Source organism: Periplaneta americana, chromosome 7 (genome assembly GCF_040183065.1).
Source record: "Periplaneta americana isolate PAMFEO1 chromosome 7, P.americana_PAMFEO1_priV1, whole genome shotgun sequence".
Lineage (NCBI taxonomy): Eukaryota > Metazoa > Arthropoda > Insecta > Blattodea > Blattidae > Periplaneta > Periplaneta americana.
In genome coordinates this window covers 57802603-57817396 of record NC_091123.1, presented here as the reverse complement: position 1 = coordinate 57817396, position 14794 = coordinate 57802603, and the positions used below count along the sequence as shown (strand labels likewise).

General features: G+C 35.5%; 1 protein-coding gene across 4 annotated transcripts in view; it reads left to right on the top strand.

Annotated features, from left to right (window-relative positions):
* Nucleotides 1-14794, top strand: part of LOC138703125 (ATP-binding cassette sub-family G member 4-like) — a 74436-nt gene that overhangs the window by 26655 nt on the left and 32987 nt on the right. For 3 of the 4 annotated variants that reach the window (XM_069830730.1, XM_069830731.1, XM_069830733.1), the window contains exon 2: nt 12112-12241. The exons of the other annotated variant lie outside the window; for it this stretch is intronic. In XM_069830730.1, coding sequence (XP_069686831.1) covers nt 12112-12241 — 130 coding nt within the window. The remainder of the gene's footprint in view (nt 1-12111; nt 12242-14794) is intronic. 4 annotated transcript variants of the gene reach the window in all.

Below are 14794 nucleotides of genomic sequence, written 5' to 3'. Positions count from 1 at the left end.
AAAATGCACTATCACACATATATGCTGATGCAAATAGCATTAAGTGTTGTATTGCAATTCCGGAAGCATCGAGATTATATGTATGGGTGGTGCATGCAACCTGTTTTAAGCTCGAATCGGAAGGTAATTCTAATATTTCTAACAACTCCTCTCCTATTTTGACGGGAAAACTATTACTTGTTACCAAGAAGAGATTTTGCGGGAAAAACGATGAATGTCACATTTCTGTTAAGGATTAGATAATGATCTAATTGAGCATATAACTGCAAGATGTAGTGCTGTTTCTATAGAAAATAAAGGAAAGGATTACTGTATTCGTGGTGATAATTCTCTTTTTTTACCATTTTTCATAAGAACAACATTAAATTTCACAGTGATCCATTGAATTAGATAATGACATCAACCTTAAGAAAACTGTGACATTCATCTTTTTCCCGCGAACTCAATTGTTTTTTTCTTCAATTTCAGAAAGGATCATATTCCCTTAAGTTTAATGTCAAACTATGTGTGTGTATGTGCGTGTGTGTGTGTGGAAATATATATATATATATATATATATATATATATATATATATATATATATTTCCAAAGATATCGGACGAGAGTTGTTCATCATCATGTGTTACTATAAAGCAGCCGTGGCGAAAATGTTACTCACGAGCACATTGTGGCTCGCAATGATAGCTGTGCATTTCTCCTGCTTCCTACCTTTCCCACCCTTTCACTCTCTGGAGTCAAACTCCGTTCCATTTGTATTTGTCTCTGACGTGCGAGTGGCGTATCGTCCAATGTCTCTCTCGAAACCATGTACCTCTACAAAAACGAAAATTTCAAGTAGGACGGGAGGACGCACTTTTTTGCTGAAAATATGATGAGAATATTAAATGCATGATTTGTTCACAAGCATTACGAGGAAACGGTTGTATAACATAAAACGGCGTTATACTACATGTCACTCATGAAACATTAAAATGTTAAGTATTATTATTATTATTATTATTATTATTATTATTATTATTATTATTATTATTATCATCATCTCTGTACGTCGATCCTTTTTCAGCAGACGTACGAATAATGCGGTTAGACCTTCAATTTAAACTCACAGATTTACAATGCGATGTCAAATGAAAGCTAGATGTAAGGACTTGACAGATGTTGAACTTTTCAAATCTTTGCCAAAATATAAATATCCGAAGCTTCGTTCTTTCACTTGCTCTGTTGAAGCCATGTTCGCTACAACTTACGTTTGTAAAAAATTATTTTCAACAATGAAAATAGAAAAAAACAAATTTAGACCACGACTGACAGACAAATACCTTCGTGATCAACTACGACTGGCAGTAAGTGACATAATTCCTGATTTTGAAACTCTGTCGCAGAGACAGTCTGAAGACAGTAATAATAGGTTGTGATAATGTGTCCTATGTTTTATTGTTCATTTCTTTCTTCGTTACACGTACTAAACATTAGTTTGTAACCTTGTACTGTATAAAATTATATTCAAGTGCTTGACATAAGGAAAATGAAAATCTGTTAATAAGTCAGACAGTTGCTTCACTTCCCCTTCGGGTGTCCGCCTCCCTTCATAGGTGCTATGCACGTTGCAGCTTACACTGTGGCTCGGCGTACGATTACATTTTCCCCACGGCTGCTTTAAGTCACTGAAAGTGGAAAATGAATCGACAACTCAGTGAGGCCACAAATTTAATTTCTTTGTCGTTTCTTCAATCTTATCCTCAACGGTGAACACATTTAAAATTGGACCCTGAAACTTAGAATTTAGAAAATAAGAATATCGAATAGGTACGCAAAACTCAAAACAAGAGAAGTCCCTCAAGTCAACTCATTCCTGTTATACTCTATCTTAGATGACTGAGGTAAAAATATTTCAGCAAGCTGATAAAAATCAGAGAACGTGACAAAGTTACACTTAGTTAAAATAGCGTTTGAAAACACATCTTGGTTCATCGAGCCACTTTCAAATTACTCGCGTGCCTTTGGAGGTCCTCGGACCACCATCTGGAACCGCTGACTTTGAGAATTTATTGTTCTTTTCAATAATTCGAATTTTCTGGCTTCATCAGTCATATTCTCTCTTTTTTTATAATAATTATGAGTGATTAAATACCAGGGTACTTAGGTCACTTGCATTTGAAGAAAACGTTGGAGTGGCATGTCATAGCTTGCAGAACAATACCGCACTCAAGTTCTAATGTATACTAAAACAGAATCTCCATTGGTCAATCATAGAACCAGAGATTGGCTACTATTCGTGTCACATTTATATCCTCATTTCAATTGTTCGCATATTTGCATATAACATGAATGGCAGAAATGATTTTTGTATTTTCTGAACTTCTTTTCGCCTTTATTCATATCAGTGTCTGCCCTCCCTGCCCTTTGCGATAATTTGTAAGCTTGCATAACAAGCAGTTGATTAGGGGTAGACAAAGTATGGCCCTCGAATCAAATACAGCCCTCTGACATGTTCAATTTGGCCCGCAGTATAATAGTAATATGCGTTACAAGAGCGGTATGTTGAAGTTTTCATGTTCGAGGAAAAGTTTTAAAAAGCGAAACGTAGTTGAGCTTTTTTAATTTCCGAGAATTGAAAGAAAACATACCTTTCGTGTATCGTACATTATTTTGTGCGAAGATCGTTTATTACATACCTGAAAGAGGAATTTCTAATTAGTTGCAATGAAATTTCCATCTTGGTTTCTGTTCAATGACGGCAAATTTGCAAAACAAAAATATCTATCTTCAACATTGTTGCTTTAAAATGTTTTCTGTGTTTACTATACTCCAGCAGGCCGTGATATACGTCTGTCTTTCCCCCCCCCCCCAGTCTATGATGAGTTTGGAATCTTGTTGATTTTTTCACGACTTCCTTAATGTTACTTGCATCACGAATGCAGTAACTTTAGTGGCGTTGTAGAGTTTACTTAATTTTTGAATATAATTAAAAACAATAATTAACAGTGCAATTTAGGTGAAATTGCAGTGGTAAGTTTCCATTTTATAATTATTACTATATTGAACGTCTCTAAAAATAATATGTTAAAAGCCTAAAGCAGTAAAATCAATATATCACTTAAGCGGTAAGAAGAGGGAAATTGTTATGTGTGTCAGGTTGGGAATACTGAATGTGGAATTTTAGACTTTCCGCGGATTGGTTTTGTGCGGAAACCAAGCAAATACGCACGATCTCGCACAATAGTAATATGCGATACAAGAGCTGTATGTTGAAGTTTTCATGTTCGAGGAAAAGTTTGAAAAAGCGAAACTTAGTTGAGCTTTTTTAATTTCCGAGAATTGAAAGAAAACATACCGCTCGTGTATCGTACATTATTTTGTGCGAAGATCGTTTATTACATACCTGAAAGAGGAATTTCTAATTAGTTGCAATGAAATTTCCATCTTGGTTTCTGTTCAACGACGGCAAATTTGCAAAACAAAAGTATCTATCTTCAACATTGTTGCTTTAAAATGTTTTCTGTGTTTACTATACTCCAGCAGGCCGTGATATACGTCTGTCTTCCCCCCCCCCCATTCTATAAATGCGAACTTAAAACAAACGGTAAGGTTATGTAATGATTTATTTTTCATTTTAATATTTTAACAATATTATTTATATAACATATTGCAGTAATAACATCGGCATCTGGAATCTTGTTGATTTTTTCACGGCTTCCTTAATGTTACTTGCATCACGAATGCAGTAACTTTAGTGGCGTTGTAGAGTTTACTTAATTTTTGCAAATATTTAAAAACAATAATTAACAGTGCAATTTAGGTGAAATTGCAGTGGTAAGTTTCCAATTTATAATTATTACTAGCCTATATTGAACGTCTCAAAAAATAATATGTTAAAAGCCTAAAACAGTAAAATCACTTAAGAGAACTGGGTAGTGACACTGTGCAATTAAAAAATTTAAATACAAAAGTTTAGTTGAATATTTCTAGGGCTTCCAGTGCTCAGAATGGAATAAAAATTTTCAGGCTTATACAATCAATCATTCTGAATTCAGTGGTATAAAAGACAACTAATTTGTTTCGTATCTGAGTGCAAAAGAAAGGCCCTAACTGATAACCTATTTTCCCACTTTGCTAAGTGTACCTCATTCTTCAGGTGCACATTACTTGCTACAATCCTCACTCATATACCTTGTATTTTTTAAGTTATCTAGTAATGTGTATTGTAAATTCTAAAGCACTGTTTAATGAAATATTTCACCCCTAGTGAAACAGAAAAAAGTATTGAACTTTGTTAAAAATTTTTTACAATTTTTTCAATGCATATATGTTTGTTTCCTACTGTTATGTGTGTGATATTCTTAAACCCGTAGGTCTACTATGTAGAACACAGGCTGCAGAAAATGGTGTAAAAATTTCATGTAAATTGATTGAGTAATTTCAGAGAAAAATGCACTGAAGTTTGAAAAATGTCAACTTATGGAAAACTGTATTGAAATAAAAAAGAATAATGTATGAATTATATGCACAGCCAAATTTAAAGAGGTCATTTAAAAGGCTTATCTGCAGAAATACCCCCAACAATATTTATATTGTTTTAAAGAGCAGTTTTGTACTTTATTTTAAAACACAAAATAAAAAATCGGATTTTTGACCCCTAATCACTACCTGGTTCCCTTAAGCAGTAAGAAGAGGGAAATTGTTATATGTGTTAGGTTGGGAATACTGAATGTGGAATTTCACACTTTCCGCGGATTGGTTTTGTGCAGAAACCAAGCAAATACGCACGATCTCGCACAAAATAATTTTATCTGATTTTTTGAAAATACGTATTACAGTATAGTCTATATCTGATTTGCGAGCAATTCCTAGTAATTACTTCTAAAAAACATAAAGTTGACGCGGAATGTTGAGTGTCCATAGTTGAGTGGTTATGGAGATATATATATATATTTTTTTCACATTGTATGCCTACAATAATAAGCCCGTTTGTCATACATGCTCTTTTTCAGATTTATAGAAATAAATACACAAGAACACAAGAAATACATCACACTAACATACGAAAACAAAAACACACACAAGATTGCATCCTCATTCAGAAAACAGAAATACAACATAACATACAGAACAGAAAACACACTACAAAGACATCTCAACACACAAACAAATAAATACAACCACACAGGCGTATACAAACTCACATGCAATAATTGCGACAGTTTCTACATTGGACAGACAGGTAGATCATTCCAAACTCGATACAGAGAACACATTAAAGCAGTAACCAGAGGACACAATACATCTACATAATATGCCAAACACATAACTAATGCTAACCACAAATACAATAACATAAATACAGACATGGAAATCCTACACATACAACCCAAAAACCAAAACCTCAACACACTAGAACAATATGAAATATACAGACACACTAAAACACACCCTGATCAAATTCTCAACACACAGATCAATTTCAGAAAACACACTATTTGGCACCACACTTCAACACTTTTCAACAATCGAACGCACCCACTCAACAGGTAGCGAAGTTCGAGATGACGCCGAAATCTAGTAGGCTCTGAGGATGGTGTGAAACACCGAAACAGCTGTAAGCCGCACAGACTTACACAATTAACACGAGTAAGATCGCCATTTAATCATTTATTTATATTCAAGTGTTAAAAGTAGTGTACGCAAGATTCAACATGGAAATAAGAACGGTTTTTAGGTATGTATGATATTTTGCATTATTCACAAACTGTGTTCATTTTATTCATGAGTTAATGACAGTCTATTATGTGCTTTTTTAGAATTTCGGAAATGAATGATTTTATTTTTCTGTCAATAAGTTTGTCCACCCCTGTTTTAGACGATAACGAATCTGCAAATCTTCTCTGACACGCTTTAATTGCCTTGTATATTGGTTTGATAGAAGTCCCAGTAAGTAAAATATTACAGTGGTTCTGTTTATTTCCTTACCACTAAGAGAGACATTCAGTGTCCGCAGATGTGCTACCGGTTTCCGTCATGCGGCCCAAAAATTTATAATAAAAGTGTCTGACACGTAGGAGGAGAGGATATGTTTCGAGCCAGAATATACAAAACAATATAATACTTCGTGTAGAATGTTTTTTAAATAAAATTATGTATTTTATTTTTAATGTAGTAACCAGGCTTCGGTCCTGGGCACAGAAACGCATGAAGTTCAGAACGCACGGACGATAGTGTTGTGTTGGTCGAGTGGAGTGGTAGATGGAGCATGCCGTTACTTCGTGTCTCAACATGTAAACAGTCCGTCATAGTACGGCACAAAATATATTTCACCATGTACATATGCAGTATATACAGTACATTCCTAGTGTAGACAATAAATGTCTACCATTAAAGTATTAACGTGAGTTGTAACCTTCAATCAGGTGTCCCTACGCCGAAGCCTGTTACACGTACCGCAGCCAGGCAGCTATACACACGGACCCACCTGTACTGTTGCAGTTACCCTCCCACACGGGTCATGACGTCATTTATACTCCGTGTACTCTAAACGTCATACTGGTTACTCTGTGTCCCTAGGCCGAAGCCTGATAATAGCAATTGAAGAGCTCCATTCTAAACACCACTTAAGTCAATTTGTGCGAGATCGTGCGTATTTGCTTGTTTTCTGCACAGAAGCAATACGCGGTAAGTGTGAAATACCACATTCAGTATTCCCAACGTAACACACATAACAATTTCCCTCTTCTTACCGCTTAAGCGCGACATTCATTTTACTGCTTTAGGCTTTTAACATATTATTTTAGAGACGTTTAACATAGTAATAATTATAAATTGGAAACTTACCACTGCAATTTCACCTAAATTGCAATGTTAATTATTGTTTTTAAATATTTACAAAAATTAAGTAAAGTCTACTACTCCACGAAACTTATTGCGTTCCTGATACAAGTAACATTAAGGAAGCCGTGAAAAAATCAACAAGATTCCAGATGCCGATGTTATTACTGCAATATGTTATATAAATAATATTGTTAAAATATTAAAATGAAAAATAAATCATTACATAACCTTACCGTTTGTTTTAAGTTCGCATTTATAGACTGGGGGAAAAAAAAAGACAGACGTATATCACGGCCTGCTGGAGTATAGCAAACACAGAAAACATTTTATAGCAACAATGTTGAAGAAAGATATTTTTGGTTTTCCGAAGTTGCCGTCATTAAACAGAAACCAAGATGGAGATTTTATTGCAACTAATTAGAAATTCGTCTTTCAGGTATGTAATAAACGATCTTCGCACAAAATAATGTACGATACACGAGCGGTATGTTTGTTTTCATGTTCTCGGAAATTAAAAAAGGTCAACTACGTTTCGCTTTTTCAATCTTTTCCTCGAACATGAAAACGTCATCATACCGCTCTTGTAACGTATATTACTATTTTATCATTTTTTGTGATATTACCTTCTCTTAGGTTGAGATATACAAAGACAGGTAGACATACAAAATTCACTTCAGCTCCATGCATAAATGCAGAACTCGCACTTGCGTGAGTTGGATTGGCATCAGTGACTTGAAAATGTCCTTGGAAAATTCATTTTTGTCCTTGCAGATCCAATCCACTCCATACATTTTCACCTGTCCATATTCTCTCTGAATTCTGTAGTACTATTCAGGAATTTTCAACACTTCATAGCACCAACACTTTTTTTCTATGTGCCCAAATATTCTACCAGCAGAAAATACAAAAGTAAAATAAAACAGACTGTATTTGAAGGCATTAATTATATTTATGATATGACTTAAGTGGGATTTAGAAATAATATTTTGAATAACTCAGGTGGACTTTGCAAAAAATAAAAAATAATAAGACCCTTTTTGAAGAGGTCTGCGCAAGCATGATTGCTTTTCAAACGATATTTTAGTTAAGCTCAGCTCTTACCATACTATCTGATTTTTCTCAACTTTGATTTTTTTTTTTTACCTCAGACTTTTGAGACACAAGAGTTTAAAAGAAATTCTGTTATCTGAACGACTTCTCTTGATTACATGCCTTTTTATACACCTCGTATGATATTTTTAGCTTTTTAAATTCTCTAAGTTCCAGTCTTCGGAGTCCAACTTTAATAGTATTTACCGTTTAGCATAAGACTGAAACAAAGATAAAAAAAATAAACATATGGTCTCTTCGAGCTGACAATCGACAATTCGATTCTTTTCCCACTCTCAATGGCTTTCATCCCAGATCATTGGAAATAGAATAGCATCTTGATTCATGGCATACTGTAATCTGCTCTAGAGATTCTGTTATTTAGGACATCATAGAATATGTTCTGACATAGTTCAGTTCGCAGCCACCGGCGTAGCTCAGTCGGCTAAGTTCTTGCTTGCCGATCCGGAATTGCGCTCAGGCATGGGTTCAATTTCCGCTTGGGCTGATTACCTGGTTAGGTTTTCTCCGAAGTTTTCTCCAACCATAAGGTGAATATCAGATATCTATAGCGAATCCTCAGCTCCATCTCGCTATCACCAATCCCATCGACGCTAACTAACCTACTAGTTGAAACAGAGTCATTAAATAACCGATCTAAAAAAAGTTCAGTTCGCCAACCGCTCGTTGACGATGTCCAAAAAAAGTGTTAAAAGTGAAATTAGAGAATAAATAAATACAGCGGAACAAAAAGTATACACCATGTAGACATAGGAGTCCCTTACCGTAAACATTATCACGAAACTGGCCGGACTCTCAAGGCGAACGAGACGGGTGGACTAAACATGCCTCGAAAACTGCGTCATTTTATGTGAGATCTCAACTGATCCGGAGGTTTGAGGTGTCGGTCGATCGAGTTCGACGAAATAGATTAAATAAACGCGAAAAAAAAATGACCCGAAGTAAATTGGACCGTTAACTTTGAAAACGTTGTGAAAATTTGTGAACTTTCAGAATGACTCGGAATTCAAACGTTGAGAGAATGTAAAAGTGAAGGCGATCACAACAGGAGAAAAGGACATCTCAAGATGAATCAAAGATCACTGCTGCAAGGTACAGCAGACAGCAAAGAGAGGGCAAGAGAGCTGAGGTGCACTTAGCTCCGTGGACTCTGTGGCTAGGCCTATAGAACGACGAAATATGTCACCCGTGAACGTCGTTGCATCTAATCGGATTGAGATTGCACACTGCACTCTATTTTAAAGCACGTTTGGGAGAACTGTGAATCCCTCACGGAAGTGTGGATGTTTATTTATTTATTTATTTATATAACAGGGCAAAGCCCCAATTTCAATAGACAGTACAAATATTTGCTTAGAACATAGTGATGTCTAGCAAAGGAAATGCGTTGTCCTAGTGATATGTCAGGGAAATTTCGGGGTAAAAAGTTCTAAAACATGGACTTTGTTGTAATAAGTGTTCGAAATTAATACACTGCAAATTTTGAAAATATGTGAATCGAAATGGAGAAGCCAAGATTCGTGTGAGAAGCATCTTACAGCACTCTTTTTCGTTGGATTATTGAGTACCTTTACTAGCATTTTGAACTTTTTAACTTACTCTAATAAAATGAATGAATATTATTAAGACCAAAGAAGACCTACTACTACTACTCCTGCTACTATTGCTACTACTATTACTACTCCTGCTGCTGCTGTTACTCCTACTACTACTACTACTACTACTACTACTACTACTACTATTCCTGCTGCTACTGCTACTACTACTACTACTACTACTACTACTACTATTCCTGCTGCTACTGCTACTACTACTACTACTACTATTCCTGCTGCTACTGCTGCTACTACTACTATTCCTACTGCTACTACTACTACTACTATTCCTGCTGCTACTGCTACTACTACTACTACTACTACTACTATTCCTGCTGCTACTACTACTACTACTACTACTATTCCTGCTGCTGCTACTACTACTACAACAACTACTACTGCTGCTCCTGCTGCTGCCACTGCTACTGCTACTGCTGCTGCCGCTACTGTTACTGCTACTGTTACTGCTACTGCTACTGCTGCTGCCACTGCTACTGCTACTGCTGCTGCAGCTACTGCTACTGCTGCTGCCGCTACTGTTACTGCTACTGCTACTGCCACTGCTACTGCTACTGCTACTATGTTGTAAAAGTTTAGGTACACTTGAGAATTCAAATTTCAGAAAATAAATGTAAGTTAAGTTTTTGCCTAACAAATTTCGAATTCAGTGTGTATATATGGCACAATTCATCGAACATAAAATACAGTAATAGTGATGCTTGTCTGCTAGGATAATCCACGTTATCAGATACGACTTGAAATTGTTGCATGAAGTTTGTTAAAAAAACTATTAGACTACTTCAAAGGACTAATAATAATCTGAGCCACAATCGCAGACGGATCTGAAAGTTCAGATAAGATTGCTTATCACCAAAGCAGGTGGCATGGCCATCTCCAAAGAATAAAATATTGCCTGTATGGCATCCCGACAAGCCACGGAGTTAAGAACCATCGACAACAGAGAAGTGGACGTCCAAGAAGGATATGGAAACACAATTGTACAAGAACGTATAATACCTGCAATTTTTTATAGGATCAGAAGTGATTCATTTTGAGGATGATAATAAGATGATAAAGAAAATCTCACAAATTTTACACTTAATATTAATTTTTCTATAACTTCGTGCTAGAGCGCGGGTTTATCATTCGGCGGACTCGTACTGGAGTGATAAGTTACAATGGACAGAATTGGAGAGCAGGATTTTCCTTAGATCTTACCGTTTTCCTCGACATTACTGGTCACATTCATAGACATTTCGTTAGCCCGCGCTACGAGCGTGCTAAACTAGCCAGCTATCAACTGGTTACTTGTACAGGATTCATATCATATCATATCATATCATATCATATCATATCATATCATATCATATCATATCATATCATATCATATCATATCATATCATATCATATCATATCAAATCATATCACATATATCATATCGCTAACACTGGTATGAATACGAAAACGTTAGTTCGCTGATCATCCATCGGACGCCTAAGAAGAATTTCTATGAATACGGCCCTACAAGTTTAATTTCATTAAGACTCTATTTCACCCACGCACCGGCGCGGAGTAGCGTAGTCGACTGAGACAGTTGCCTGCCTATCCGGAGTTGCGCTCGGGCGTGGGTTCGATTCCTGCTTGGTCTGATTACCTAGTTGGGTTTTTTCCGAGGTTTTTCCCAACCGTAAGGCGAATGGCAGGTAATCTATGGCGAATCCTTGACCTCATCTCGCTATCACCAATCCCATTAACAATAAATAAGATAGTTGATACAGCGTCGTTAACTAACCAGTTAAAAATACTCTATTGCATTATATTCTTCTCTTCATTACCTATAATTCGAAGCCATAAAATGTGAAAAATGGAATAATAAAGGATAATACTAGGGATGAAGAGGGGTACAGAATGGGAGATAACGAACTAAACATAGTATGCTACAAGGATGACGCTGTCTTGATTGCGGACTCAGAAATAACCTAAAAAAACTACTGTACAAATTCCACCTTACCTGTTGCAAATACAATATGAGTGTATTAATCACAAAAATAAATATTGTAAGTAAGTATTCCGTAAAGTTTGAGCTGCAAGGAAAAATTATGGAACAGGTTATGATGTTCTTCAGGTATCTTGGTTTAAATGAGGGGGTTAGTTTCAAAACCTGCCACGTGAATTTTCAGTCAAATTGAGTTATGTAGGCCATCCTCTTCTCCAGACTAAACTTCAATTCCCTGACACGACTGTCGTAGACATAAGGCAAGAAATTATATGTATTAAATTAAATAAGATGATCAGACATCCCGATTTAGGTGTTGGATTTAGCCATTTAGACGGGACAGTCCTTTCTTTCAAACATTGTCCCTCCTTTCTTAAAATCCAAGTCAGGATGAAAAAAGTTCTGATTTTGACAATGAAATATATATTTTTTTTCCATTTTACTCTTTTGACATCATTTTCTGCATTTGGATCAGTTCTTGAAGACTGTTGTGCCCCATTTAATGTTATTATTTTATAATTTCTCTTTTTTTCTTTTCCTTTCCTCTATAATGAGGTGTTTAACAGTATCTTTTTTCCCCCTCTGTAGTGAAGTCATCTACACAAAGTCTAGTATTGAGAAATGTTAAAGGGAAATTCAATTCTGGACGTCTCACAGCCATCCTTGGACCATCAGGAGCTGGGAAGACTTCTTTACTGAATGCCTTGACGGGATTTAAGTAAGTTATTAAGTTATAACTATCTTTTGTTACTACTGTCCCAGTTCTTCTTGTTTACCTTCATACCATAATGGTCACTAGTACATTTTCTCAAGTTCCTTTTATCGTTTTACTACAGTCTACTATATACAGTTACGAAGCTTGGGATGATTTTTTGCATTTCTCGCGATAGTTGCTAGCCGCTTGGAGCGCTGTGAGTACTAGGAACAATAGACTGTGTCACTGCCATCGTGATCTAATACAGGCCGTAAGGCAGACCATGTGACTCGCGTTTCAACCATATAAATTAGTTTGAATGCATAAAGAGTAGCATATGTTTCTCTAAAATGTAGTGTAATTGCATTAATAAAATTTAAAACAATAATTATGAGACACTTCAGACATAATTCACTTGCGAGTAATATTATTTTTGCTGTGAAAATTACGTTGTTCGTATGTGTAATACCTGCCTTTATTTCGATTAAATATTGCGAAATTCTTGTACATTCATTTATGCACGATTCAATAATTTTCAGTTGCACCGCACGGATATTTAGATATGTTGAAATTATAGGTTATGTTTACTGTACCAGTTGCCCCTTTCTGTCTAATTTTAGTGGTCTCCAATGCCCTCCCATTACATATGTATGTTATGGAACTCGTTGATGTTATGTCATATGGAAATTATATGTTATGTTCACTCTATTTAACTTATATTCCTATATTCGCAATTATACATTATAATTAAACATAATGTCATGTATGAAACCCCGGACATTCAATTTGTCTATCTGTACAATAGAGTACTGAATTACTGTATTTATCTACTACCTAAGAGACGAAGTAACACAATCAATTAAACCTCAAAATAGCATCAATACTAAACTTAAAATGTTGATTCGAACAGATTATGTTAACACATTAAAATAACACAGTTTTGTAATTATTTCTGCAACAAGAAGTAAACGGAACTTATGGACACATTACACTAAATAAAACTTAGCAATGATACACAATAAAGTTATAATATAATATTTCACTGAGCTCCAAACACTGAAATAGAATACCCGAACATACATTACGGCCTGGTCTAGATCGAAAAGGCATTGACTGTGCCGTATTTCTTATTGTTGTGAAATGTTGTTTAAGTTGCGAAATATTCGTTATCGGTTGTAATAACTATAAATGGATAAAATATAATAATTTGAATACTAATATGGGACAAGGAGACGTTTGTAGCAGTATAAATTGTAAGAAAAAGAGGTCAGGGTTATCCTTCTTCCGAAAGATCCAAGAAGGTGAGTTTATAAAATATAATATATACTTTATGAAAATAATATATAAACCTTATGTATTTCATATTTCAATAGTGGAAGGAAGGTGTTATTTTTTTTCAAAAGAACGCGATATCGATAGTACAATACATTTTACCGTCTGCTAAGGAAAGGGTCTGTGTTGAGGCGATAGTAGCGATCCTGGTGGTTAGCAACTATGTATTTAGTAGCATATTTAGTAAGTATTGAGCTTCGTGACTGTGGTTTTACTTTATTTGTGTAGCATGCTTTTGTAATTTATAACTCATTAGTTCATATTTTAGTTCTAAAAGCTGTTGGTACACTACCAGTAGATGAATTCATTCATTCCTACACAGTTTTCTGCTCAATTGCACATATTTCATTGCAAACCCAGCATTCTCCAATTTTTCCTTCTTCCAGCCTTTCTTTTAGTCTCCGCATACGATCCATGTATCCTAATGTTGTCTATCATTTGATATCTTCTTCTACTCCGAACTTTTCTTCCATTCACCGTTCCTTCCAGTGCATCCTTTAGTAGGCAGTTTCTTCTTAGCCTGTGGGTCACCATTATTCTTTTTTCTCTTCGTGATCAGTTTCAGAATTATTCTTTCTTCATCCACTCTTTCTTGCGCATCTTCGTTTTTTATCCATATTTCAAATGCTTCTAGTTTTTTCTCTTCACTTCATCGTAATATCCATCTTCCTGCCCTATACATTCCATAAAAGCACTTTACTAGTTTATTCCTTAGTTATTTTTTCCAAAGGTCAGCAGAAGATGCTTGAATTTATTTAAATGCTACAAATATATTGTACATTCAGACACTGTAATTGGATGATTATTGAATACCGATACGATATAAAATTTTAAGTTCTGGAATACGTGTGACCCTCATTTACATAGACAAGAACATGATTATTTCTAAAATTGTTGTAAACTATAAAATATATTTTTTTTAAATCCAATGCCACCAGGTTGTCTTTTCGACATTTCTGGTCTTCTCTCCTGGCATTGGCTTAGTTGTAACTCACTTCTGAAGTTGGGGCGCCTGGAAGGCGGAGTTACATTACCCCGATGATATTATAGGATGATTATGATAATGTGGTGCCAGGAGAGGTCTTAAATCTAAACTTAACCTAAATTCCAGACCATGGACGAACACAGGAATAATCCCCTTTAAGGAAAAATTCCTGTGCTCTAACCGGGAATCGAACCCGGGACCTCATGGACTGTATAGCCAGAAGCTCTAACCACTCAAGCATTGTGTTTATACATTTACTT